Raw genomic sequence first — 26,778 nt, forward strand, 5'->3', positions numbered from 1 at the left:
CCCTAGAATTTCAAAGTCGAAATAAAAATAAAATTCATTTTGGCAGTACATGTTTTTTTCATTGCTTTGCAGAATTACACATTTTCAAAATTTTGTTATTAGTTTTTCCAAGGTTTTGAGAATTTAATGTTCAATTTTTCATTTTATCCATGAATTCGAGCTTTTTGTGTCTTTTTAATTTCTATTTCGCATTTTTGTCAAGATGTAGGTTTTTTCTGCCTTTTTAGGAGATTTTAAAGGTGAAGTTCTACTTTTATTTTTTTATTTTTTTCGCCGACCGTCCCTCTTTTTTTGGTAGCTTTGCCCGTAAAACAACAAATTAAATTGCCCTCGCCTAAGGTGATGAAAATGAGTGTACTGTATTTTTCAAAAAAGCACTGTCGGACCTCCCATATGTATTAGAAGTATTGTTTAGGTTATGGCTCAAACTAAACATGCTAAGCCTAAGCATACCTCTTTAAGCCTACCCTTCCCTCTGCAATACAGTAATGTGAGAGCTCTTTTAACATCTCGTTAGTCAGACAAGAGTCCTTTCAATTATTCTCAGTTTGCTTTTACAAGGTGTTAGGTTACGAAAAACAAGCAGTGTTCCTAATCTGTTACATTTTATATACACTGAATAAGACAACATTTTAAAATATTGGCACTTTTAAAAACAAAAAGTGAAAGTGTAACATTTCAAAAGTCAAATATTGTCAGACTTTGTTTCCAGAGGGACCAGAAATCGAATAATATCATGTCAACATTTGTATGTACGACCGAAGGACAAGGTCCCAGATCAGAATTCAGCTGAAGTGTGGGTGTTTTGACTTGTGAGATAAATAATTTGGCAAATGTTTGACATAATGTTATTTTTATGATTCGGTGGTTTTGGTTTAGTTTAAAGAAATTGCTCACAGTATTCAAAATCAATTGTTGGGCTTATACGTGACTTTTTAAACTTGCCAAAAAACAGTTGATGGTTTTCTTCCTTTAAATAACAAAGACGGACAAAGAATACAAAATTGCCAATATATAAATCTCAAATATATCTCGACAACAGCAAGAAAAAGGGTTGTTGAGCCATTACAAAGACAAAATATTAATATTTTATTTGGTTGAATTTGCACTACTGAGAAATGAAATCGTTGCGTGTAGTTGGATTTAGGTATCTAATTTTGTCAAAGAAGCAGATTTCGACTTTGAACAGCATTTTTAGTATTTAAAACCTTAGTTAGCTTATTATTCTAAAAGGCTAAATGATGGGGGGCACTGGGTTTGCAGACTGACGGTATGTGCGGGCCAAAAAATTGCTTTTAAAATTGCACCCTTACAGTGCAGTAAAAATCGGTGAAAATCATACCCTTAGAGTGCATTTTCCCCCAAAATTTTCAATCCTTTCCGTGCAAAAAAATGGTCAAAATAGCATTTTTGGGCAAAAAATCTAGATTTTTCATGAATTTTCTGAAATTTCTACCCTTACAGTGCATCTTTACTTTTTCCGACCCTTACAGTGCATTTTAAACATCTTGGAAAAGGTACCCTTAGGGCCCGCACATACCCGTCGGTCATTTTGCCCAGCTGCCCCCCCCCCCCGGGTTAAAAACAAAATATTCATTTTTAGAAGGAAAATTACATTTATGGCATTGATTAAGTCCATTTTTCTTATCCATTCCAATTCTTTTCAGGTACAACCCAGTGCGTGGTGGTGAAATCGGTATTGAAGACACACCAGAGCTGTTCGACAACCTCAAAAAACTCATCCACTCTAACCATGCAACACTCAAAACATCTTTCCTGAAGCTCGACGAGGTTTGATTCAAATTCATCTCCACAAACACCTACCAACCCTAAGCACAACGTCACAAAAGGATTGGGCCGAGCTTACGAGAGAGGAATGACGTCAAAATTATGTGTTTCTTGAAAATTAGTAACTTTGGGACCCTGTCAGATATTTTAAGAGCCTAAGAAAGGGTGACCAGTGACCAATTTTTATAAGTGCCATCTTCCGGGACTTGGATTAGCATCTCTCACTACATCCCTGTGTAACAGACCCGGTGGACCCCCCACCCCGGTGGAAAAATAGGCCAAAAAATCGTCCCCGGTGGAAAAATTATCCTACAACTTCAACCCCACTGCAAAATTGCTCTATGATTTTATCCCCATAATTGCACTCCAAAACCATCCCCACTGGAATTTTCGAGCTGGAAACAATAGATTTTCTATCCCCATTGGCATTTTGATAGAAATTTTCATCTCCACTGAGAGAAAAAGTTCTACCGGGGCACTGAGACAGGGGTGTCTCACTCATCGAATTGTTCTTAAGATTTAAGTCCGGGGATTTTTCCAGTTTTAAATGGAAATGTTCTTCTATCACCTGTTGCCTTATTTGAAATACAACAGACATAAGGCTGGTCAAAAATTTTTGGCAAAAAATTGACCACATTTTACATTGACAAAATTTCTCAGTGTAAATACATCTTTATGACTTCTTTTAATATCTTTGTAGTCACGGATAGGTTACATAGGATGGAAGGAATTTCGTCGAGTGTTGAGCAAACTTTCAATCACTATCACAGAAGATCAGTTCACAAAACTCATGAAGATCATCGATCCCAACAAAACAGGACGGGTTTCATATCATCAATTTCTGAACCTGTTTGAGGAAAGAGAAACATTGGTACATATTTTTTTATAAGCATAAAATTCGAAAACAGGCTCAGAGATTCTTAGGTAGAGGGCTTGAAAAGGCTGAAGCAAAAATTTAGGAAAGTTCCGAAATCCGTAAAATCTAGACCAAAAACAGCTAAAATTGGAAAATGTAGACTCAAGCTAAACCCTTGTCTGTACACAAACCCGATATCTACGGCTAATTTCAAAATTCATTGCCAAACAGACAATGCGAACAGAGTGAACTACGCTACGATAATCGTGAGATACACTCTGGTACAGAGTAGCTAAACCCTAGCCTGTTAGATGAAAACCGCTTTTTTATCGCGATTTAACGTCTGTTACATAACACAAAGAAAAAATTTGGTTTGTGGGAAGGTACTGGCTAGCTAAACCCTAGCTTATACTAAAATTTTTGCCATAACTGAGCCTAGATGCTTTTAAACGCAATGCTTGTAAAACTTTAATTTGTACTGGCAGGAATAAATACTTTGATAGCTATTGTCAGGTGTCATCAGATGACAGCATCTGTATGTAAAATTCATACTTTACCCTAATTCTTTTAATGTACATAAAATATTTCACTTCAAAGTTCAAGTCTATACATTCTTTTGTTTTATTTAAGGACGGTCACCCATGGTTAAAAGGGTCACACATCCCACATTACGCGGTGCCTGCACCTGCGTTAGATCAACCTACCGTAAGTTTTGACATGTTCTCAATTTTGTGTTTGTTGTCAGATAAACCCTGATATATCTTCAAGCTGGAGAATGAAGTAAAATGTTATTTTTAGATTTAAGTTAATACCTCACAGAATGCTCGCCAAATTTGATCTTTAAAGTGAGATTTTGGATCTTTTTGTATGGCTCGAAATTACAGCCGGCCCTCTTTCTCATTTATCTCATTTATCTCTAGAGGCATATAAAGCTTTAACTACCTCAATTACAGACGGAACAAATAAATAGTAAAAAGTGCGATCTTGTAATCAAAGCAATTTACACTAAAATCTTTTATATTTTTTGCTAGTTGATACAGAAATCATTTGTAAAGCGAACTTATACTATGGAGAAGTAACAGTTTGTTAAAAGGGCATTTTTTATGACAAAAAAACTCACCTAATTCTTAATGTCTTACCTAGGTTGAGAAGATCATTCGTGAAAAAATTCAAGATAATTGGACAGGCTTCACCAAAGCCTTTCTACAGATCGATTTAAATCAAGATGGGTTAATATCGAAAAATGAATTGGCAGAATTGTTACAGAGATACGCTATACCAATGAAGAAAGAAAATTTCGACCAGTAAGTTAAAATGTATTCCGTTTCCACCTTAATCGGATTATAGAGCATATTGATGAATATTGCGAAATCGCGTGAGATATTCACTCGCAATATTAAATCCGTGCATGAAATCTTCACACTCAAATTTAAGCGTAAAATACACTTCAAATCGGTTATTTTGGTGTTTTCTTGGCCACTTTTTCAAATTAATCCGATTAAAGTACCTTTTTAAAAAGGCGTTACATTGATCAGCGCTACTCAAAGGATCCCAATTTTTGAAGGTAGCAACCAAAGGTTTAACTCAGGCATTTTCCACGGCGCATTTCAACTGAGAAAGCGCAAATCATGTCATCACAGAAACAAATTTTCTTTTTCGCGCTTTATCATGAGCAAATTTAGTTTCTTTTGTTATATTTAGAATGTGGAGAAAATGTGACGCCAATAGTGACGGTGATGTTGAATTTTACGAATTCATGGAAAGATTGGTAAACGTTTTCAAGATATTTTTCTGTTTGATTTTCCACAATAGACTTAGGCAATGAGAGGGACTGCGTAGACCCATGTCACAGACCCATATGATTTTATCAATCTTGTTACCCCTCCCGTTTGAGAGGCCTAAAATTAGCTACGTTGTTTTTCTCTTTAGATAAGACATCTCTGCTCTTTGATTTTTACCCTATTTCCCTGCTTTCTTTACCCTGCTTTCTTTCTTTCTCTTTGCAAAGGGAGTGAACATCCATGCCAGTGATTTGGATGGCTTTAGCAAACGAATCCATGATGAGATGGAGATGAAAAGCCAAGCACGAAAGAAACACCTCAAACAAATGTAAGAGCATCATGCGTACATGGGGGAAGGGATCAATCAAGAAATGTTCGTACGCTTTGCGCGTATTCTCTTATTTTTCTCTCCTTCTTAGAAGGGGATGTGGTATTCGGAAAAAACGTGCGCGCGCAGGGGGGATACTATATCGTGCTTGCAAGATCATAGAAGGGGGAGGGGGTTGAATTTTGCTTATATTTGAGCGCTCGTACCTTTTGAATGGAATATTTTTCATTTTTATGTTTTCGAGATTCTTGATCTTACTTCAATTCAGCTTTTTCTAAGCCATTTCGGAAATATCATATCAGCCTCAAATTGTCCTTAGATTTTAGCCAAATTGAAACATTTTTTATGTTTTATAACGAGTGGATGACACTGTTTTACGACTTTTTCATGATTTTCAGTGAAAATTTGGAGCACCAGCGACAAGATAATTGTGTTTCTTTCAAATCAGTGGATGAAGTTTTGTCATTCTTGAAGGTAAGATGAGATAGCGATGCGTAGTGCAGTGGTAGAGCATCCGGCTACGGTTCGCAAGGTCGTGGGTTCAACCCCAAGCCGGGTCATACCAAAGATTCCCAAAATGGTACTTGATGCCTCTCTGCTTGATGCTCAACAATTAAGAGAAGGATCAAGGGTAAGTGGAGCAATTCAGGGAGAAAGAGTGGCGCCCTCCCCTACCTTCGAATAGATAGCTATCGAAAGAGGAACCTTAGGGTCGCCCCCGACTGCGGTCGCAGACTTACTTACTAAGATGAGATAATACATTCTTCTGTGTTATTGACCTGGTGTGCTATTTCTCTTGTTTTTGTACAAAATAGGGTAATATATGGGTCGAGGCGCTCCTAGGTTGAGGACCTACTAGTGCGGAACTGGGGATGCTATATAATTCCAGTGACACTCAATAAGTAGCGTTCATTAATCATTGAATATTTCTCAAATAGATTGCTTTTCTTACTCTTCACTAGGACTTTGTGATTCAGAGATCAAGCGATTTCCGTCAAACATTTATGAAATTTGACCATAACGGCGACGGAAAATTATCAATAGCTGAGTTCAGGAGGGTAAGTGAAGCTGAATGCATCTATCAACCTTTAAAACATGAAGAGACTGATTTCGAGTTTACCATGAGGGAATGACGTCAAAATATTGCACTGACATTCTCATAGATAAATGATTTTGGCGTCATTTCCTGACTGTAAATTCATCACCAGACCCCTTTAAAAGCCGATCGCACCGTTAAAGGTGTATTGTAATATCATAGCAATACTAACCATGCATCTACAGCTCACTACCATATTTCAAATCTCCTTAACATAATTTATCCGAGCCAAAATGTGTCGTATTTTGTTATGACTCATCATACATAAATGTTTTATCCGTTCTTGATATGTAGATGTTGAAGCAATTGAAGATCAATTTGAATGTTGAAGATTTGAAAGAGTTGTTATCCAGGTAAATTGTGTCGATTCCAAAAATAAAGGTACCTTTTTCTTACATGAAAGCATGGAATTGTAATCCCAAAATAGTCTCAGCGGTGACATAGGGGCCTGAACACTTTCACAGTCACACAGCGTAATGGGTAATCAGACCACTGCGCGCTAATGACGACTTACTATTGGTACAAAGGTTTGAAAATTTTTGAAGATTATTCCGTGTAGCCAACAGAAAGCCGTTATGGAGGCGCAATCAGTCCTGATTACTCCTGGTCCATTTCGACTGTGAAATGGCCTATGGGAGACTTTTCACTATGATTTACTGTACAATGTTTATTCTTTTTAATTTGCTATTCCTTCTTAAGGTTCAAGTTCTTCAATGGAAAGTTGACGTATACAGACTTTCTGACGGTTTTTCAAGACATCAAGTTATGTGGAAAACAAGATCTTATTCGCATACCGAATCATAGGTGAGGATTCTTTGATGGCGTAGCTCGATATGAAATGGGCTTTTCCAAAAGAATTTTGGGGTGGTGGAGGATATAACATCTTTTTGGAAATTTACCCCCGGACATTGTGAATTATGACTCCCGGAAAAAAGATCTCATCCCCGGACAAGCAGTTGACCCCGGAAATTCAAAATTACCCCCTAAACAGAGCAAGTTTGCCCCCAAAACAAGGCGAATTTTGTCCCCGGACAAAATATCTAATATACCCTCCACCCCTATGTACGAAAGTTTTCTGGAAGATCCCAATATTAATGTACTCTTATTTCATACCTAGCAGTCGGGGGAGGTGGGGTTCCAGGATGTAAGCCACGATTGGTAGTAGAATTTATATTGTATGATATAAATAATTATGTATGAGTATCAAACCCAATGTAACGGGTAAAACTAATTTTTGCCGAACATCCTTTTCCTTTATGTCCAGATAATATTTGTAGCTTCACAATCAAAATGTGTTTTATTTAGGTTCAATCAGCCCATTGTTGGTAGTGAACTTCCTGAAGAAGAAATATTCAAGAAATTCAAACAAAAGATTTGTGAAAACTCAGAGGTATTCTTGACTAGATGCTAACGAACTCTATTCCTTTTAGTAATTTATGATACAGGGATGACTGTAGGGACTATCAAGAAGAGAGGTTCTCCGAATCTTCATTCTATCATCACCCTTCATTTGGTTTGGAACTATAAATGACTGTTGTCTTGAGCATTCAAATTTCAACTCCACTATCTATACCTCCGATTCAAAAAACTGGCTTCAAGTACAAAATTAATACACAATCCTTGATTTTTAGCTCATGTTCAAGACTTTCAAATACGCAGATAAGAGTAATAACAACAGTTTAAGTCGAACACAATTTATGAACCTAGTCAATACATACATTATACCCATCACTCGAGAGCAAATGGAAAAACTCTTCACATATCTTGGATTGCCAGCATTCGGTTCGAGGATTAATTATATGGAATTTTTGAATAAATTCGAAGACGTGGAGGACTTCAAGAAAGGTCACCCATGGCTGTTTACTAAGTACACGTATGTTTCTCTATGTTTCATCCTTATTCTATCAGTAAACTTGGTGCATTTTCTTTATTTGACATGATAATTTAGTTCAAGCTACAATCAATCGGCGGCGAAATATATTGGCAATTTTGGGTTTTTAAACGCTTTTCAGAATTTAAAGCTCGGGCGAGAATTGCAGTTCCAGTACTCCTCCACTTTGTTTCATTGGATTTCTCGAGTGGCTTGCAGGCTATATTCTCAGCCTTATTGGAACATTTTTGAGTTTTTATATCGACTGAGATCCTAAGGTTCTAAGTCTTAAGTCTAATGTTAAAACTCAGAGTTAAAACTCTACTTATAAACTGCACTTCAAAGCACTTAAAATTACTTTAAAGTTTTGAGGGAATTCCCTTTTTGTGCTAAATATTTCGGCGCTGATTGTAGAGTCCAAAGAATAAAATATTTTGTCGAAAATGGCAATAGATTTGTGATAACGACTTTAATTTTACGGTGTTCCGGATATTGGACATTTCTCTCTAGACTTTCTGGCTTTTCCACATTTTTCCCGGATCTCCGCGAGAGAGGGAGAAAAGTTTTCGTCCTCAATTTTATAAAGTCAATTAATATTTGTTTTTTGTCTTTTTTCCCCTGAAGTTTCAACGACAGTCGTCCGATGAACAATGTCACTGCTGAAAAAGCTTTCAAAATGCTAGCAGAAAAAGCTACCGACCAATGGTTGAGCTTGGCTGCAGCTTATCGGAATTTTAATCGGGATTTTAACGGGTTAATCGATGAGGAAGAACTACATGGAATTTTGAAACGGTTTAATATTCCGATTGAGGGAGAAGAGTTTCAAAAGCTATGGAAGATGTAAGTTGTCGTGATTTTTATTGTCAAAGTATGATAATTAGCCGGTTTGAGAGCTTAAGTTCAATTCATTTTCACCGCACCCACTTATTATCCACTTGGAAATCACGATTAGGCCATTCTGGCATTTTTTCACCGAGTTTTATTCACCGATGAAGATCACTGGTCACAGGTCACTGATACAGGGATGTCAAAGAGAATTAACAGCATTGACCGAGTGGATGGGGAAATATCCAAAACTTGGCCCTTATTCTTAACTTGGCCGTGAATTTTATTCACGGTACTACTGGATAAATCAGATACTCTGACCTGAAAATCAAAGAGCTGATTATAAATCTTCTGTTGTATTTGATCAACCTTTTTAAAGTCTTTGATTGTTAGAATATTTCTTGCCTTTCAGCTCTCTGTTACTTGTAACTGAGCTTTACAAATGCAAAAATGTGCAAAACTTTGACCTCTGTTTCACTGCAGGTTCGACACAGATGGTGATGGGAACATAGATAATCAGGAATTCTTAAACAAACTTGGTACTGAACTTGCACCTGGCGATCATGCTGGTCTGAGCACCAAAATTGCCAAAGGAAATACTATTGCTCTTCAAATGCAACAGGCTTATCAAAGGGTAGGTGGATTTTTCTTGACCATTTGAAAAGATTTATATATATGTTATGTTATTTTGGGGGCGTCACTTTCAGTTAGGAAAGTCTTTGCCCATTGTGGATTTAGGTTAAATGACGAAGTTCTGTTTCCAGCCTACTGAACGACTTGAAAAGATTTAGAATATGCAATATATACAGTAGAGTAACTGTGTGACAGTAGAGATATTTTGAGAAAACATCACTCATCCCAAAATAAACAATCTACATTATCCATTCAAGTCCAACGTGCTTACGCAGGAATAGACCATGAAAAGACCTTCTCTAGCTACCAGCATTCAGTCAATGGAAAATCATCATATACCATTCACGTTGAATAGATTTACGCATGAAGATCATCGAGGAAAACGGACTGCAACCCCGTTAGCCCAAGCGTGACTAATATCTTACATACCACTGACACACTGAGATAATCGAGAACAAAACCAAGAGACTGAATCAATCTACGCACAACACTGAAAGATTTATGAGCTGGGATCGAGGAAGCAATCCCAACCACATGAATGGACGCGGACAACTAAACCAACGTGACTATTGATCCCAGGCTCTAAATCCAGTCCTCTAAATACTCATAGAACTAAAAACTATAAATACCGGAATCACAAAATCATTATTGGAGTCGGAGAGCGTGCTGAGAGTCGGAAGCGTGCTGGAGAGTCGAAACATGCTGGAAAGCTAGAGAGTTACGAACCGTACTATTAGTAAAGAGACTTGTTACTGATTTAGATCTGGAACCTTCCATAACATCAATTGGAGATATCGTGTTATCGACTTTTTAGACAACTATATTAAGGAACAGTTATTTGGAGTTATTGAAATATTAAGACGGAAAATTTAATAGAACCAGTATATACGTTAGTGATCACTTTCATGTAAATATAAAATTCATTCGATCGAAGTTACTATCGTCCAGTTACTATCTTCTTAAATTGTACTCTTTCAGGGTACACTGCGCCTCGGGATTTAGTTAAACTGTCTGGTGAAATATCCAGGGAGACCCACACCTAAATCACCGTGTGCGACATTGGAGGCTCTACCTTAGAACTCAAGTTGGATTTCTCAAGAGTGCTACATTACATTCAAAGATTTACACCAAGCGTTGCTTTATTTTACCAGTGTGTAGTGGATTTATTTCGATTTTCATTTTACATTTCATTGAAGTTGTTGGACTATTATTTTATCTCGTTGTACGTTTTGAATTATTAAAAATTGTTACATGGTTAACTTAAAGTGACTTTGCATTTTGAATTTTATTTTGATTTGCATGGTTGATTGTTTCTTCTTTGCTCGTTGAATTATTGATTTTGGAACTTTTTGCATCAACGGTATCTATTTTTATCGCTTGTCAATTATTCAAAGCAAAAAGAAGAGAGAGGATCCAAAACTGTAAGTTAGAACTTTCTTACTTTCGTACCTGAATTATTCATGATGGCATCGAATTTTCAAATCCGGAAACCGAGGAGACGAAGATCCTTCCCAGAAGAAACCCCGGATCCGATTGACACAGCAACCCCTTTGCGCCATCCTCAAATACGATCTAATCATCGAGACATACTTGATTCATCGACGAGCGACGACCATACATATGAGGAACTGAACACTTACAATGGCGAAGGAGGATATCACAGTAATGCCAGCGGAAGAAGAAATCGGAGGGATGACATCAGACAGAGTCGAGTTGACAACAACAGAGGAGAAGCCAGATCAAAGGATGACAGGCACATCAGTACATTCACGGTAGGAAAGAAGGACCTACCTGTCTTCACAGGTGAGGATACTGACAACATCATGTCCTTCTTCGAACATTTTGAAAGGCTTGCTTTATGCAACGATTGGAGTGACGACAGAATCTTGAAGATCTTACCAATTACATTCGAGAGAAGTGCGGGATTCTTCTACATGCAACTCCCTGCCGATACAAAGAAGTCCTATGAAAAGTTGAAAGCAGCAATGATTGCAAGATTCTCATCAATGCAAACGAGATGCTCCAGAAAAGCTCAACTGGCAGCTTTGAAACGATCTGATTTTACTCCTCTCGGTGACTACATCTTCAAGCTAGAGACAATTGCCTTTCAATTGGGCCTGACCTCCGAACAAAAGTTGGAGGCCCTGCTCAGTGGTTTGGATGAACCCCTTCGCACAGATGTCATACTCAAAGAATTCAAAACCTTTGAGGAGGCGGTACCTTACGTTACGTTGAAAGACCCAATAACAACCTCCACGAAAGACTCGAATAAAACGATAAAAGAAATACATGCAAAATTATCAAGTGGACAAGCGTGTTCTGTTCAACCGAACCAGGCTTCGAATGGCAACCAAAATTTCGAAAAGGACTTAGAAATAAAAATGTCAGAGATGTTGGAGGAAAAATTACAACTAACAGCTGCGCAACCCCAACAGTTGAATGCTTTTGGTCAAACAAATTTGGCGTCGACAACAGATTCTTCCCGAGAAATCAACAGGTTACGGAATGAAGTTCGTTTACTTAAACAGGGTAACGGAAGGCCCCCAAGGGACAAAAGTATTGGATTCAATAGTCGATACATGCGCTCTGCCGATGGTCAACCAGTATATTACACTTGCCAACGTGTCGGCCATACCTCGAGAGTTTGTCGCGAAGCTCGAGGTCGTGGCAGGTACAACAACAATCGTCGAGGTAGCTATGGTGGTTACAGTAACAGATACGATGGGAATGCGAATTATTATGGACATTACAACTACCACGGCAACAACTATCTAGAAGATGGCAATCATGGAGGACAACAGAACAATATTGATGGACGTGGAAGGGACCCACGAATTCCATTCAACGATGGTAGGCGTTTTGTGTCAAGACCACAAGGCCCTCCAGCTTCGGCAACAAATCAACAAGAAGCTCAACAGAACCATTCTACGAAAAGAGATAGCAACAACAATGCATATACGATTAAACGGAACACTTTCAACTGTATGATCTATCCATCGTCGAGTGAAAGGGATTTAAAAGCTAATTCCCAACATAATCCTCCAGATCCCTCATCTCCTTGGTATGAAATGAAACATGATGAGCTTGTCAACTATGAAGACATTGAACTTTGTAATGACGACTCTGATGTCGAAATAGAATATACTCCACGCTCTCCCTCTCCCAGTTATTCCTCCCAATCCGACACCCCTTACCTTCGCTCTGGAGACAAAAAGAATGAAGAAGATGATGTTCAAAGCAGAAACTCCGAACCAGACGGACTCAAAGTATCATTTGAAGACAATCAAGATAGAAAAGAGGCCAACTTTGACACAACATACGATGATGAAGAAGAATCTGACTTTGCAGCAAAGAGCAGTGAGACCAACGAAGTTGAAAACTTAATTGACATTAATGCATCTTTACACGACGAAAATGAAGTTCAGTCCACATCGAAGAACTTTCAAGTCCAGACGGTCGAGGGAACATCAACAACAGACAATAATGAAGCATTATATGGCATCGAACTAATCCCCGTTCAAAAGGAACAGTTTTATGAAAAGGACACGACAACAGTCGATGCAAACCACAAAACTTTATTTCAAAATGTCCTTGCACAAAAGATGAAGAAAGTTAAAAGTCGCTTCATCCAGGAAAGTCCTACCTCAGTCCGAATTTGGGGTAAAATATTTGGATTAGACTGTCAATTTCTGATAGACAGTGGAGCTGCCATAACAGCTATCAGTCGAGATTTTTGGGATGAAATCAAGAGCTTAACAACAATCTCACCCTCAACAACTAATCTTCCTAATGTCGTAACCGCCAACAAGGGTCCATATTTATACCCTTGGAAATCGAAAAGGAAAAGTATATGACTAATCTATACATCGTTGAAGGCTTGAGCCACAGCATAGTAGTGGGACATAACTTTCTTACTGAAAACAATGGAACGATCAATTACAAGGAACAAAGTTTAACTCTCGAAATTGATAAACCATCACTTCCGGTACCAAAAGAACACCTTGAGGCGATACCTTTACGTTCAATGTCTAAACGCAAGCCTACGACTGAACTATTTTCAAGAAAGAAGAAGAACATTTTACCACTCTGCGAGACGATTTGGCAATTCGAATATGATTTTCCATCTGGAGACGATCATCTCTTCGAACCATCAGAGGAACTGAAACAACAAACATCCTTGAACATAACTCCGGCAATTTTTCGAGGAAGCAGTGGAAGAGTTACCTTGAAAGTTACAAGTTTCAATGAGAATCCCGTCAAAATTCCTGCTGGTTCTCTTCTGGGCACCCTAACAAAGATAACAACAATTGCACCGATCCAAGAGACAAGTCAAACTGATAGAAGAGTAACTGGCCCAGAAGACAACTTACAAAGAAGATTTGTGAAGGGATTCAGTAACTTGGCATCACCTTTATACAACCTGACGAAATTAGGAGTAAAATTCAATTGGGATGACACCTGTCAACAGCTATTTGAGAAACTGAAACATATTCTCACGTCCGAACCTGTGGTTACTCTACCAGATTTTACAAAGAGATTCTACCTACAAACCGATGCGTCCAATACTGGAATCGGGTGGACCTTAAGCCAAAGGTATGGCAAGCTAGAAAAGGCCGTGATCTATGGAGGACGTCGTTTGGATGAAGCAGAACATAGACTATCTGTTATCGAGCGAGAAGCTTTAGCAATCGTGACTGCCGTAAAGAAACTTCACCCATACCTTCATGGTAGGCAATTCACAATTCTCACAGACCATAAGCCACTGAACTACATCCTGAGCACAAAGGACAGCACTGGTAAATTATGTCGCTGGAGTCTATATCTACAAGCTTATGATTTTATCATCGAGTATAGACCTGGAAAAGCAAACGGGAACGCAGACGGTTTGTCAAGAATTCCATGGGATCAGCTACAAGCAGAAGCCCAAACTAAACCAAAAGTATCCAAAAAGAAAAAACAAACCATTGATTGGGAAAAGAGAAGACCAAACGAACCAATAGATATTCCGGAAAAAATGAACGAAGAAATAAACTCCTTTGATTATACAACCAGAGAGGCTGAAGACGGTCCTTCAAATATCAATGATGAGGAAACATTTCAAAGTCCATCAGAAGCAGCCAACAACCTCTTCTTCGCTGCTATTACGAAAAACACCTTCGACAAAGACGAAATTCAACGACACCAAATTGCAGATCCTGATTTGAAAGCAAAAATGGAATATCTGCAAAAGAAGACTCTACCTGAAGGCAAGCAAAAAGATACTGTTCTGAGAGACATTGACAACTATCTCATGGATGGAGGAGTTCTTTACCACATCTATAGCCCAAAGACCACTACACCCGAAGGTCTATGGAAACAATTGGTAATCCCAAAGAAGTTCCGCGCAACTATCATGAGGTACAATCACGATGAACCTAACACAGCACACTTTGGCTTTGCAAAGACCGCCGACAAAACCAGAAGACGGTATTTTTGGCCAGAGATGTGGACTGATATCCAAACCTGGGTCAACACCTGCATTATATGCCAACAGGATAAAGGAACACCATCAAAGAAAGCACCATTACTACCTATAGCAACTGGAGAACCCTGGAGCGCACTTCACTGTGATGTAGTTGGACCTTTCCCAAGAACAGACGCTGGGAACAGATACGTAGTGGTTTTTATTGAACGACTCACCTCTTGGCCTGAGGCATTCGCGACTGCCTCGACCGAAGCACACGTTATTGCTGAATTGTTACTACATCATATCATATTTCGCTTTGGCGTTCCAAGATACTTTGTCACTGATCAAGGTACCAATTTTTTGTCTCATTTGATGGCAGAAGTTTGTGCGATGTTGAATATCAAACAGATTAGCACCACGCCATACCATCCTCAATCTAATGGCATTGTAGAAAGACTTAATGGAACCATTGTTAAAGGCATTTCCCACTTTGTTGCTTCAAGACAGAATGATTGGGACCAGTATCTTCCCTCAGTACTCTTCGCTTACCGTACAAGTATCAATGCATCCAGACAGGATTCGCCATACTACTTAATGTTTGGAAGAGAGGCTACGCTACCAAGTGACCTACAGTTCAATCCTGGACGAAAATTATCACCGTTAATTGAGGATCATCGTGAAAGGATAGTTGATCAAGTGCGTACCGCTCAGAAGCTAGCACAAGTGAACCTACGAAAAGCCCAACGACGAGACAAGTACTACTACGACAGAGGGGCCACTAACACTCAGTTCAAAGTCGGAGATAAGGTCTGGCTACACAATAAAAAACGTTATAAGGGCCTGAGTCCAAAATTGATGGCAAAGTGGATTGGTCCATATCGAGTCACGAAAAAGATATCCGAAGTAAATTATGAGCTGAATGATCCCCTCAATAAAAGAAAACCAACGACTGTGGTCCACGTCAACCGAATGAAGCCATTTAAAGATCCAAACTTTCGTGTTAATAACGATGATTCCTCTGATGACTTGAGTGACGTATCTGAAGAGAATGAAGAATCAGAGCACGAAGAGACAGACTCATTCACACCTGGAAATCAAAATCAAGAGCAGACTAGACCAAAAGAGATTAATGACACTGTTGTAGAAGATAAAACCCAACCTGATCCAGACCAAACTTTTGAAACTTCTCAAGAAATGGAAGCAGATGAACCGATCTACATGGTGGAGGAAATCTTGAAAATGAAGCTCAAGAGAAACAAAAGATACTTCTTAATAAAATGGCAAGGATATTCTCACGACGAAAACACCTGGGAACCTGAAGAGAACTTAAACGCGGAGTTGGTCAAGAGATTCCTAGACCCCAATCTATCGATTAACACCATCTCATACAGAAGAAGCCAGCCCACTTCGCTGAAATGGTCACTATTTCTGGTCCTTATGTTCAGGCCAATAATATTTGGATCAAGACTGGGAAATCTCTACGATTGCACCACCACTACTCCACTAGGAATATACGAATTCCCAAAAATACCTACATGTACTCATTCGATGACAAAAAAATCAGAGCTTATAACGAAAGAAATGGAAGTCTTTAAGTATTCGCCGAACATCACTCACTTTAACATCCATTACTGCACGTTATACAAAACCACCACAATTTGCGATTGGAAACCAAGAGTTGCCTGGAGCAGAAAAGTTTCCTCCAAAAAGGAGACGTCTAATTCGGAGGAAATCTTTATCAGTCCATCTGATTGTATCCAAGCATTCAATACGAAAACATACAATGGAAACCCTCTTGAAAGAAAAAGTGGACATCGTTTTGTCAGTACACACCCTGATGGAAAAGTGGCTAAATGCAAGTATTGGAAGAAGACAACGTTAAAAATCAAGGAATTGACCCTTAGAACCTTCGATGCTCAAGTCGTTGGTAAAGAAAAATACATTGAACAACACTTAACCAACAGCAAATGCCCAAGCGAAATTCCAAAAGGACAATCATACGGCTCTTGTACCATGAAAGATGCACCAAAAAGTGCTCTAGTTTGGAATGACCCACATCATCCAGCAATCGATTGGCATTCACTAGGAAAACATGAAGTAAAGCAAATGGAGAGTCATGTTCTAATTCCTTCTCTCAAAGTTGGTGGAAGCATCCAAAATGAATATGGCGAAAGCAAAACTACTCTTTTGCTTGATAACGGTCTATTACTAAAGGACCCAGTGATGAAAGGAAACATGTTCGAAGCCCTTAAAGACTGCATATTCCAAACGAATGGTATCCGACACTCTTGGACCTATCCTACAAGCTCACATTGTGCGTACCCTTATTAACCAGAAATTGGACATTATTCAAGAATGGGAAAGACTTTGTTTCATACAACAGGAAGTGTCGAGAATTCAACGATGGATGATAGCAGTTTTTCCTACAACTGCAGCCCGATGGATTCACCAAGAAAGTGGAGTCACCGTCCACATCGTTGGAGAAGCCCTTCAAGTACATCGCTGTTTGAAAATTTCCAACTACCGTCTGATCACCAATCGAAGAGTAGGAAATTCATGTTACTTCGATATTCCAGTAAAAGCACCCTATCATAACCAAGTTAAATTTTTACGAATTATGGATCGACAGGTAGTAGAAAAATCTCACAAAATCAACTGCTCAGCCAGACCCCCTATTACGTCTTTACAAAACAACGAAGGCTCATATGATGTGATCGACCAAGAAGGGGAAGTAACCAAGACAAAAACAAAGAAGCAATTCCATGGATCCAGTTTTGTGAAGTTGCAAAAGATTAGAGGATTCGATAAAAGAATGATTCAAAAACCACCTCAACACCTGGCACCATACTCCATGCTAAACATCTTCTCCGAAATTCGTGATGCTATGGAGGAAGTAAAACAACTACAGATAGAACGTGGAAATGGCGACCTTCTCACTGGTATTGGAGTTGGACTTGGAGGAGCTTTAGAAGCCGCTGCAGGAGGGACAAGCCAAATCATTGGAGCTTTAGGAAGTGGAATACAAGGTGTCCTAACTGGAGTTGGTAACTTGGATGAAAAGATTGTTACTTCCCTTGGTTCAGCTGCAGGTAATATCATCACTTCTACTGGCGATGCAGTGGAATCTGCTGGGAAAGGAATAGGAAGTATCCTCAACATCTTTGGTGGGATCGGTGGAACTATTAAATGGGTCGTCCTTCTAGCTTTAATTGGAGCTTTTGTATACCTGAACCGAGGCTCCATAATAAAACTTTTCAAGAAAAATACCAAAATGGAATTCTCACCAGCCCAGCAACGGTTAGAAAAAGAGGAAGAACATTCCCATAAAGAAATGCATAGGGAACGACGTCACCACCGTCATCATCAAAGACATCGCTTTAAAACGCCTAATGATGATGGGAAAACATTCGAAACAGTAACAGAAGAACCTGCTACGAGGGATCTCTTCACGTACGTTCATACTGGAAAGAAAAGAAGCCACGTCCATAAGACCAAACGACACCATGGACATGTACTGGCAATACATTGCCGATCAACTGACCAAGAAGAGCAAAAACATGGCATCAAGACAGAAGTCTATTTATCCATAGAAGGAGAAACAAAGACCTTTATTGCTCTGGTGGACACTGGTTCTAGTCATTCCTTATTGAACAAAAGAATTTGGGATAAGGCTGAAATCGCTCCATTCCTGACCCACAATGAAGGGACTATATTAGCATCAGTTACTGGAGGTATCCTTGAGACTGCTGGAAGTGCGATCATACCAGCTAGCATAGCAGACCCACTGTCATTGAAAACCCAGGAATTTATGGTTGTCCCAAACATTGAAGAAGATGTAATCATTGGAATGAATATTTTGAGCTCGGAGAAGGCTATCATCAACTTTTCAGAACAAACCATAACCAGTGCGAGCAGGAGAAAGAGATTCTTTGCGAGTAACAAACGAAAAGAAACACCCAGAATTTGGAGTATCCTAGCAGTTATAGCCACTATTACTGCATTGACGGTTGCGACCCTGTACGTTCTCACTTTGATCAAGAATCCATCAGACGAAGAATATTTACCAAATGGAAATCTCACAAGTAAATTTGTCAAGATACCAACTATTTTGCATGTTCGAGCTGGAAAAGTGTTATCAGAGCGAACAAAACATATCGTGGTTATCGAATTTCCGGTACCAAGGATTCTAAACCAATACATATCTAATTCCGAAAAAATGATCCTTGGTATCATGCATAATACATCAAAATCCAATGGTACAACCGAATACCAGAGATTGAATGCTAAATGTCGAATTCGAACCCTACATGAATAATGAAAGAAAGGAAAAACTTTGTATATATAAACTATGTGGGTAAATTTTTTTTTGAGAAGTTTTGTCTTGTTTTACTACTGGAAGTTACTGTGAAAAAGGAATTATGAGTATTTAATTGTAACTAATGTGAAATTTGATATAAATGTTTGAATTTTTTAAAGAAAAGCTGACATATTGTACGTAAAATTTGATATTTAGATTTGACATTTTAGGAACTCGAGTTTTCGTTATTAGTAATTATTTTTTCGTAAGTTGTGGAATAATTTAAGGATTTTTAATTGTTTTTTTTTTGAATTTTACTGAGAATTGGAAATAATTTTTAAAGAAGCTAAAATTTTGTGAAATTAAAGTTAAAGTTGGAAACTGGTTAGTTAATTTGGTACACAATATCGAAAAGCAAAGTCGATGATAACACAATGATGCACGTGGCGTATTTTTACGAACTAATTCACGATAAACATGGTTTCGATGAACGTGGCGTTTTATTACGAACTAATTCACGATAAACGTCGTTTCGACGAACGTGGCGTATTTTTACGAACTAATTCACGATAAACATCGTTTCAATAAACGTGGCGTTGTATTACGAACTAATTCACGATACGCATCAATTAATACAAATAATAGAAAAGGCCGAAAAATACATGATGAATAGAGACAGACGAAATTGGAAAGGGTACCCAAGCGAATTGTTAAGAATACGAAATGATGTTCATATACCAGGCATTCATTTTGATGTGTATTGGCGAGACACTGGTAAGCCGGCATATAATAGTGACTTTTATATACATATGGGAATGGATGTTGAAAAGGCGCACATGGTATGAGAATCGTTTTTATACTTGAAATAAATACTTTAGTGACGAGGACGTCACTTATCATTATATGGAGGTGTGACAGTAGAGATATTTTGAGAAAACATCACTCATCCCAAAATAAACAATCTACATTATCCATTCAAGTCCAACGTGCTTACGCAGGAATAGACCATGAAAAGACCTTCTCTAGCTACCAGCATTCAGTCAATGGAAAATCATCATATACCATTCACGTTGAATAGATTTACGCATGAAGATCATCGAGGAAAACGGACTGCAACCCCGTTAGCCCAAGCGTGACTAATATCTTACATACCACTGACACACTGAGATAATCGAGAACAAAACCAAGAGACTGAATCAATCTACGCACAACACTGAAAGATTTATGAGCTGGGATCGAGGAAGCAATCCCAACCACATGAATGGACGCGGACAACTAAACCAACGTGACTATTGATCCCAGGCTCTAAATCCAGTCCTCTAAATACTCATAGAACTAAAAACTATAAATACCGGAATCACAAAATCATTATTGGAGTCGGAGAGCGTGCTGAGAGTCGGAAGCGTGCTGGAGAGTCGAAACATGCTGGAAAGCTAGAGAGTTACGAACCGTACTATTAGTAAAGAGACTTGTTACTGATTTAGATCTGGAACCTTCCATAACATCAATTGGAGATATCGTGTTATCGACTTTTTAGACAACTATATTAAGGAACAGTTATTTGGAGTTATTGAAATATTAAGACGGAAAATTTAATAGAACCAGTATATACGTTAGTGATCACTTTCATGTAAATATAAAATTCATTCGATCGAAGTTACTATCGTCCAGTTACTATCTTCTTAAATTGTACTCTTTCAGGGTACACTGCGCCTCGGGATTTAGTTAAACTGTCTGGTGAAATATCCAGGGAGACCCACACCTAAATCTCCGTGTGCGACAACTGTGACTCCGGACCTCTGTAACTCAAATATCTCCTAAAAACCGAGCTCTCGGGGCCCTTTACTCTCAGATGCCTAATAAACTGGGTTGTCGGAATAAACGGAGGGGGTCTAAAAATCTTCAAATTTTAATAAACCGGGGAGGGTCGAGGGACCTAAATACCGGGGGAATTTATACTGGCTATTTAGAGCAAAATATTTTCAGACATTAATCAACGGAAGGGGAGTTCGGGAGGCTGGAAAAAAAAGTAGGTAGCTACTCTTATAAATAAGTCTCTATGACTCCAACCTTCCATAACTTGGAAGTAATTTCAATTCTTTGTGGTTGTTTGAATTTTGGACATTAATGTATTGATATTCGGATATTACTGTAATATAGGTCCATATAGAGGTACGATTTACTTAAAACTACTTTTCCATACGTGTAATATGTAGATGTCAAATCATTCGTCAATGCTTTTTTATGATTTTTTCTATTCTTATATAAGATAATTTTTCTTTCTTCACCGTTCCGTCCAGGAACGAGTTGCCGCCATGCTTCGAAACCAGAAGATGTCTGGAAAATTCATTACCGCTGAACAACTCAAACGACGGTTAAGGTAGTGTAAACTTGTCCCAAATAAATTATCAATTTTGGAAGTCCTTTTTATTCTTACCTTTAATTGTGAGTAGTACTTTAATCGTAGAAATTTTAGCGAGACTAATTTTAGCGTTTTAGCGAGTTTTCCCTATTTTCGCTAAAATAAATCTCGCTAAAACACGCCGAATCGACAGATCGCTAAAGTTTATCCTCGCGAAATTTCTGGTTATATTGCCTTGATACATGTTTATCAATAGGAAGGGTTTCAGTGCAAAGAAATGCTAGAAAACGAATTCAGTCAATAATGTAATACAAGTATTCGCTAAAATTTATCCACGCGAAATTTTTTGAAATCGTGATTCGCTAAAATAAATCCAAAACAAATCTAGATTTTCCTGACTCGCTAATATACGTTAAAATTAGTCTTGCTAAAATTTCTACGATTAAAGTAAGTTTATCCTTTTCATACCTAAAAAATCCAATCTGTAAAAGGATCCTTAAATCAAAAACACCAATATACATTTCAAATGTGTTTCAAAACGACCTAAATTTGGGGGATCACTCTAAGAATTCCAAAAACCTCAAAAGATTCCTATCTACTAGCCCTACCCCTTTCTCAAAACACGTGACTTTCGATCACTCAAGGAGGACCAAAACGCCGTGGTCGTCTGCGGTAAGACAACCACAAAAAAACAACAAAAAAAATCAAAATTCAAAAATTACCATTCTCTTTCATAGAGATAAATTTCGAGATGGATTTGAAAGTTTCAAGAAAGCATTTCGGAATATCGATAAAAATATGGATGGATCAGTGTCAAAAGATGAATTTGTTCAAGTGTTGAATTATTTTCATTATTACATTGACGAAGAAGAACTACAAAAGTTGATGGAAAGGTGAGTCTACAGAGCGTGGTCACATTATTATCCATGAAGCCCGAATGTTACTCAATAATTAAACAAACTGAAACAAAGAACACTATATGACAAAGGTGTTGCAATTTGTGTACTTAAAATATTTCAGTGCCAGACCACTTCTATAGTTAGAAAAATAATTATTGTCAAATTCAGAACCCCCATTCAGTTTTTACCAAGTTTTAAAAATGATTAAATCCTCGTACAGTTCTTTTACCATATATTTTACCACAAAATGTTATTTTACTTTCATGTCATTACTACAGCGTTGGCTTAAATCTAACAAATAGTATCTCTTATACGGAATTCTTCGAAGTTTTTGGTAGTGGAGGGAAGAGATCGGAATTACTTTCAGCTCTTACTTCATCCACAAGTGCTCATGGAGGGGATTCAGAAAATGAAGAACTGTGTAATGTTTTGCGGAAAATGGTCTCGGGAAGTCCTGAACTTTTTGAAAAGGTAAAAACATCTTCTTAATCATCAAAATTGGATGCTATTGAGTGATCACTTTCACAATACACTTCAGTTATTTTGACATTTTTGCATTAACTGATGAAAGATCACCATAAAAAAGAATTACAATTTAGGAAAGTCTTTTTCAGGCTCGACGGAAGCGGGGAGACTGGGGAGACTTCAGCTTCCTCACTTTTGAGCAAATGAGATTCTTTTCTCAAATTCCTAGCTAATTTTTTCTCACTTTGAGGCTTTAGTCTCCCCCCACTTTTACGGATTTTCCGCCGGGCCTGTTTCTAATAAACAATACAATAATGACCGGTTAGTAATAGTGAGGGTTGTACTACCTGATATAGCATTTTCTTGAAACCCTTTACGTAGGGTTATTAAAAGACCCCTTGATTTACCTTAAAATATCGATGACATTTCAATTTCAAACCTTTGTTTTAGGCGTTTGAAACTTACGACGATGAAAATCTTGGGTATATCACAACAGAAAAATTACATATTCTTATCAAACGAACCTTCATGAACCTCTCTAAGAAACAATTTCAAGTGAGTTTGTTTGTTAAGTTTGAGCGCTCTATGTAAATCGGAATAAATTATCATTCCAGCATTAAATTGGAATGAAGAAAATCATTATCAATTTAAGTCACACAATATTATGGTAAAACTCAGTAAATCTCTCAGCTCAGTCACGCAGTTACTTAAAAAGTTTATTGAACTTTATTTATTAGGCTTTCCTAACGAAGATTGGACTTGATGGTCAAGAAAATATAACTTGTGCGTTGCTCCTTGAAGCAGTCATGGTAAATGTTTTTTCTATGTTTTATTCAATAAACACTCTCCTGCTTAGTGGTCAGTTGCATTTAGCCTTTCAAATTATAATCCCAAGAAGATCTTGCTGTAGTGGTCATTTTTTTATTTATCATTGAAAGCAACGTTCTTCGTCGAAGATTTCAATCTCAAATTACCACATGTAGTATAAAAGCACGACTGGTTGAGTAAACTGGTAGTCGTTTAGCCTTTGGTTACTCCTCTATGCTCACCTGAAACCCCAACTTTACAACCAGACTTCAGTATGATCATTGATTTTATTTTTTTTACAAACAAGAATGACAAAGGAACGATTCCAAAACCTTCACATCGATCTCCAATCAGGCGAAACTTAACCAGTCGTTCATCGCTCGATCGTATCAGTTTACAATCGCCTTCACAACCTCATCAACAAAACATAGATCGACCGAAAAGCTCACCTTTGCAACAAAGACAAAACAAAGCTCCATCATCTTTGAGGAGAATCTCATTGCAGGGGAATGGTGATTCCAACGGTGGTAGCTTACCGACTAGAAAAATATCTTTCCAACAAAAAAGTAATGGATTTGAAAATGCTGAATGTGCTAGCACCAGCCCTCTCAGAAGAGATTCTTTGAATCTGAACGAAGAAGTAAATTCAGACAACACGCTTACTAAAAGAATATCTTTTCAAGGATTAAATGGAGATGTAAACAATACATCAGGTTTGCCAGAAACTTCGAAAGAAAACCTCAAGTTGCCAGCTTTATCTTCGCCTGATATGATGCCCAGTTCTCCAGAAGACAACTCTCATAATATTGAAATACTGGTAAGTTTGCAAGGCTAGGTCTGGTACGGGGATTGAGATTCCAGGAAAGGGCTTCAAAACTAACAAGAAAAATGGAGAATCAAAACTTCAAAGAAAGTAGAATTTGATGATTTTGCGGAACACCAGTCCTCACAAATCTTATGAATATACAATGATTTAAATTTTGGTGGCTTTCAAAACCTTGCTTATTTTGCGAAATATCTCGTAATAGCGTACACCATTTTAAATTGTGTTAAATTGCTAGACGTTTGATGATGGGTTATTTTTAATTCAAAAGCTCTACAATTCTGTTATTTTAGATTCGACGAAATTGGCAAAAAATATTCAAACTATGTCGAAAACAACCTCCTGGAAGTGATCGAATGAAAATTAAGACTTTTTGTGGTAAGTATTTGAATTTTTGAAATATGGACACCTTGATCATTGGTTTACATAGTTATTGTTTTGATGGCGGCTAGTTCGAAACGCAGGTCACAGGTCATACAAACTACAGACCGGAAAACTGTAACGCACTATAAACATATAATTATAATTCATAGCATGTTTCTTAAAATATTATATGAAATGGAATGTTGTATACAAAATATGCTATTTATAAGATTTCAAGGACAAATCATCAACTCCTCCAGCCATTAGCCGAAAATTAAGGATGCAAATAAAAACATACTTATAACACCTGTAAATTGAACCTTCGGTCAAGATTAGTTAAATTTGTAGTAGCATGGTGTTAAAGGGCAAAGGGGATACTGCCAATAGAGAATAACGCTAAAAAAATTTCTTCTTCGCAACTTTGTTTTGCGAATTTCAAAAAAATATCAAATTCAGAATAGTCAGCCTGAAAGAAGATCGATAATAATTCTTGAAGAAAAACGAATAGCGCTTCTGATTGAAATAGAAGCGAGGAATATATTTTCCACTTCAAGGTGTTGGCCCTAATTGGCTTCCGTACTTTTTTCATCTTTTTATTTATTACTTTAGATGTGTTGAGAGAACATGGTATTTACGTCACCATTCATGACATTCGTTTGTTGATGAAAGCTAATTGCATGGAACCACAGCAAATGTAAGTGTGACCAAATTTAACCGAAAAATACTCATCCCAAAGCTACCATTATACTCTCCTATCAGTCCAAAACCAAACCTCGTTTCAATTAAAAGCTATCATTTGAAAAAAAAAATATTTTGGTGCTTGTTGCGTTAAAAGGGTGAAAAAATGTCTGATCGGATTCCTTAAACCTTGTGCTCATTTTGTTTTATTTTTTTTGATTTTAGGATTCCCTATGTCGAGTTGTTAAAACGTATCGTTAAAAAGCAACTGAAATAAAATGTTTTCAAATGTTTTCAAACGAGAACATGGTAAAACTAAGTTTATGGGGACCATTCTGTTAATGAAGCCATTTCATATTCGTTATGACAAAACAATATAGTAGTGGTAAAATAGTGAAAGCATTCATATTTATTCCCACTGAGAATTTAGCTGATAACGATGGCCGTGCTAAACCTGCAAGATATTGGTTTTTATTTTGTCATTTACAAGCTGGACAAGAAAGAAAAGACACGCCTACTGCGATTTACCAATAATAAGATGTATCTTTGATCATGCTTTGATGGAATACGGGAATACGAATTTACTAGAACATAATCTTGATTTTCATCCTTGTATAATGAAAGTAAACCAGCTGCACTGGAAGGTTGATCGCGACCCAATACATGAAACGATATAAGTAAAGGCAAACTGAAGTACTTTGATCATACATACTTTGATCAACCCAACCCAACCCAACTTACATTGAAAAACTTTATCAACAAATATTTTGAATTTAAAAATATTTTTTATTTATTTTTTACTCTTCGTTTATATTTCCATTCGATTTAGATGTTACTGTTGAAGAATTTGATGACGTAATCGTTAAGCACTGAAAGTCTATTGTAATGTCACGTGATGATCTAGGTAGAATTTCCTACCTAACCACGGCACACTAGCACGACATCTAGCCCTTCGGGCTTTATAAATCTACGAGGTAAATGTAAGAATTGCCCGGGGGGGGGGGGTACTAGGGCAAGATGGGTTACGGGGATGCTCCGCTGGTCAGGGTACCCTTTTTAACCTCCACGAGTCCCAGGTAGGGTCGCAAAAACACCAAAATAGAAAAATCAGTCCCTCGTAGGGTGCCTATTTTTGGAAATTTTGGGGAAAAAGTAGAAAATTTGAGAAAATTTTGGAATTTCAGTCCCATTCAGGGTCACTTTTTTCGCAAATTTCGAGTCCCACGTAGGGTCCATTTTTCGAACCTCAGCGGAGCACCCCCGTCGGTCGACAAGGGTAGTACCCCCCCCGGGAAGAATTGCTATAACTTTAAACTAAAAAAGAGGAAAAATTGGAAAATTTTGTGAACGAACCTATTAAGGACTAATTCGACCAATTTTCGATGTTTTCCTTCAGGGACAAAAAAATGAAATTTTCCTAATTTTCGGACTCTTAGTCTTAAACGGATTATGGGACTGAGA

At 37.7% G+C, this 26,778-nt stretch overlaps 1 protein-coding gene across 1 annotated transcript; it reads left to right on the plus strand.

Annotated features, from left to right (window-relative positions):
* The first annotated feature begins 614 nt into the window (after positions 1-614).
* On the plus strand, positions 615-26,183 carry LOC136808239 (EF-hand calcium-binding domain-containing protein 6-like). The gene is made up of 24 exons (XM_067064776.1): positions 615-1,147; positions 1,668-1,791; positions 2,489-2,659; positions 3,275-3,349; positions 3,788-3,948; positions 4,346-4,412; positions 4,653-4,753; positions 5,152-5,227; positions 5,716-5,811; positions 6,144-6,202; positions 6,549-6,653; positions 7,155-7,239; positions 7,481-7,722; positions 8,344-8,559; positions 9,028-9,178; positions 21,221-21,300; positions 22,020-22,175; positions 22,460-22,652; positions 23,097-23,201; positions 23,384-23,455; positions 23,761-24,270; positions 24,570-24,654; positions 25,249-25,333; positions 25,543-26,183. The coding sequence occupies exons 1-24, from the start codon at positions 1,119-1,121 to the stop codon at positions 25,592-25,594; spliced, it is 3,096 nt and encodes a 1,031-aa protein (XP_066920877.1). The 5' UTR covers positions 615-1,118; the 3' UTR covers positions 25,595-26,183.
* Positions 26,184-26,778: the final 595 nt, after the last annotated feature.

This window comes from Clytia hemisphaerica, unplaced genomic scaffold (assembly GCF_902728285.1).
Source record: "Clytia hemisphaerica strain Z4C2 unplaced genomic scaffold, Clytia hemisphaerica genome assembly, whole genome shotgun sequence".
NCBI lineage: Eukaryota > Metazoa > Cnidaria > Hydrozoa > Leptothecata > Clytiidae > Clytia > Clytia hemisphaerica.

Excerpts from the sequence above, each read along its gene's own strand:
- LOC136808239 (XM_067064776.1), top strand. The coding sequence starts at position 1,119 with ATGAAATCGTTGCGTGTAGTTGGATTTAG. Across the intron at positions 1,148-1,667 it reads TTGCGTGTAGTTGGATTTAG|GTACAACCCAGTGCGTGGTG; the intron begins GTATCTAATTTT and ends AATTCTTTTCAG. Across the intron at positions 5,812-6,143 it reads CAATAGCTGAGTTCAGGAGG|ATGTTGAAGCAATTGAAGAT; the intron begins GTAAGTGAAGCT and ends CTTGATATGTAG.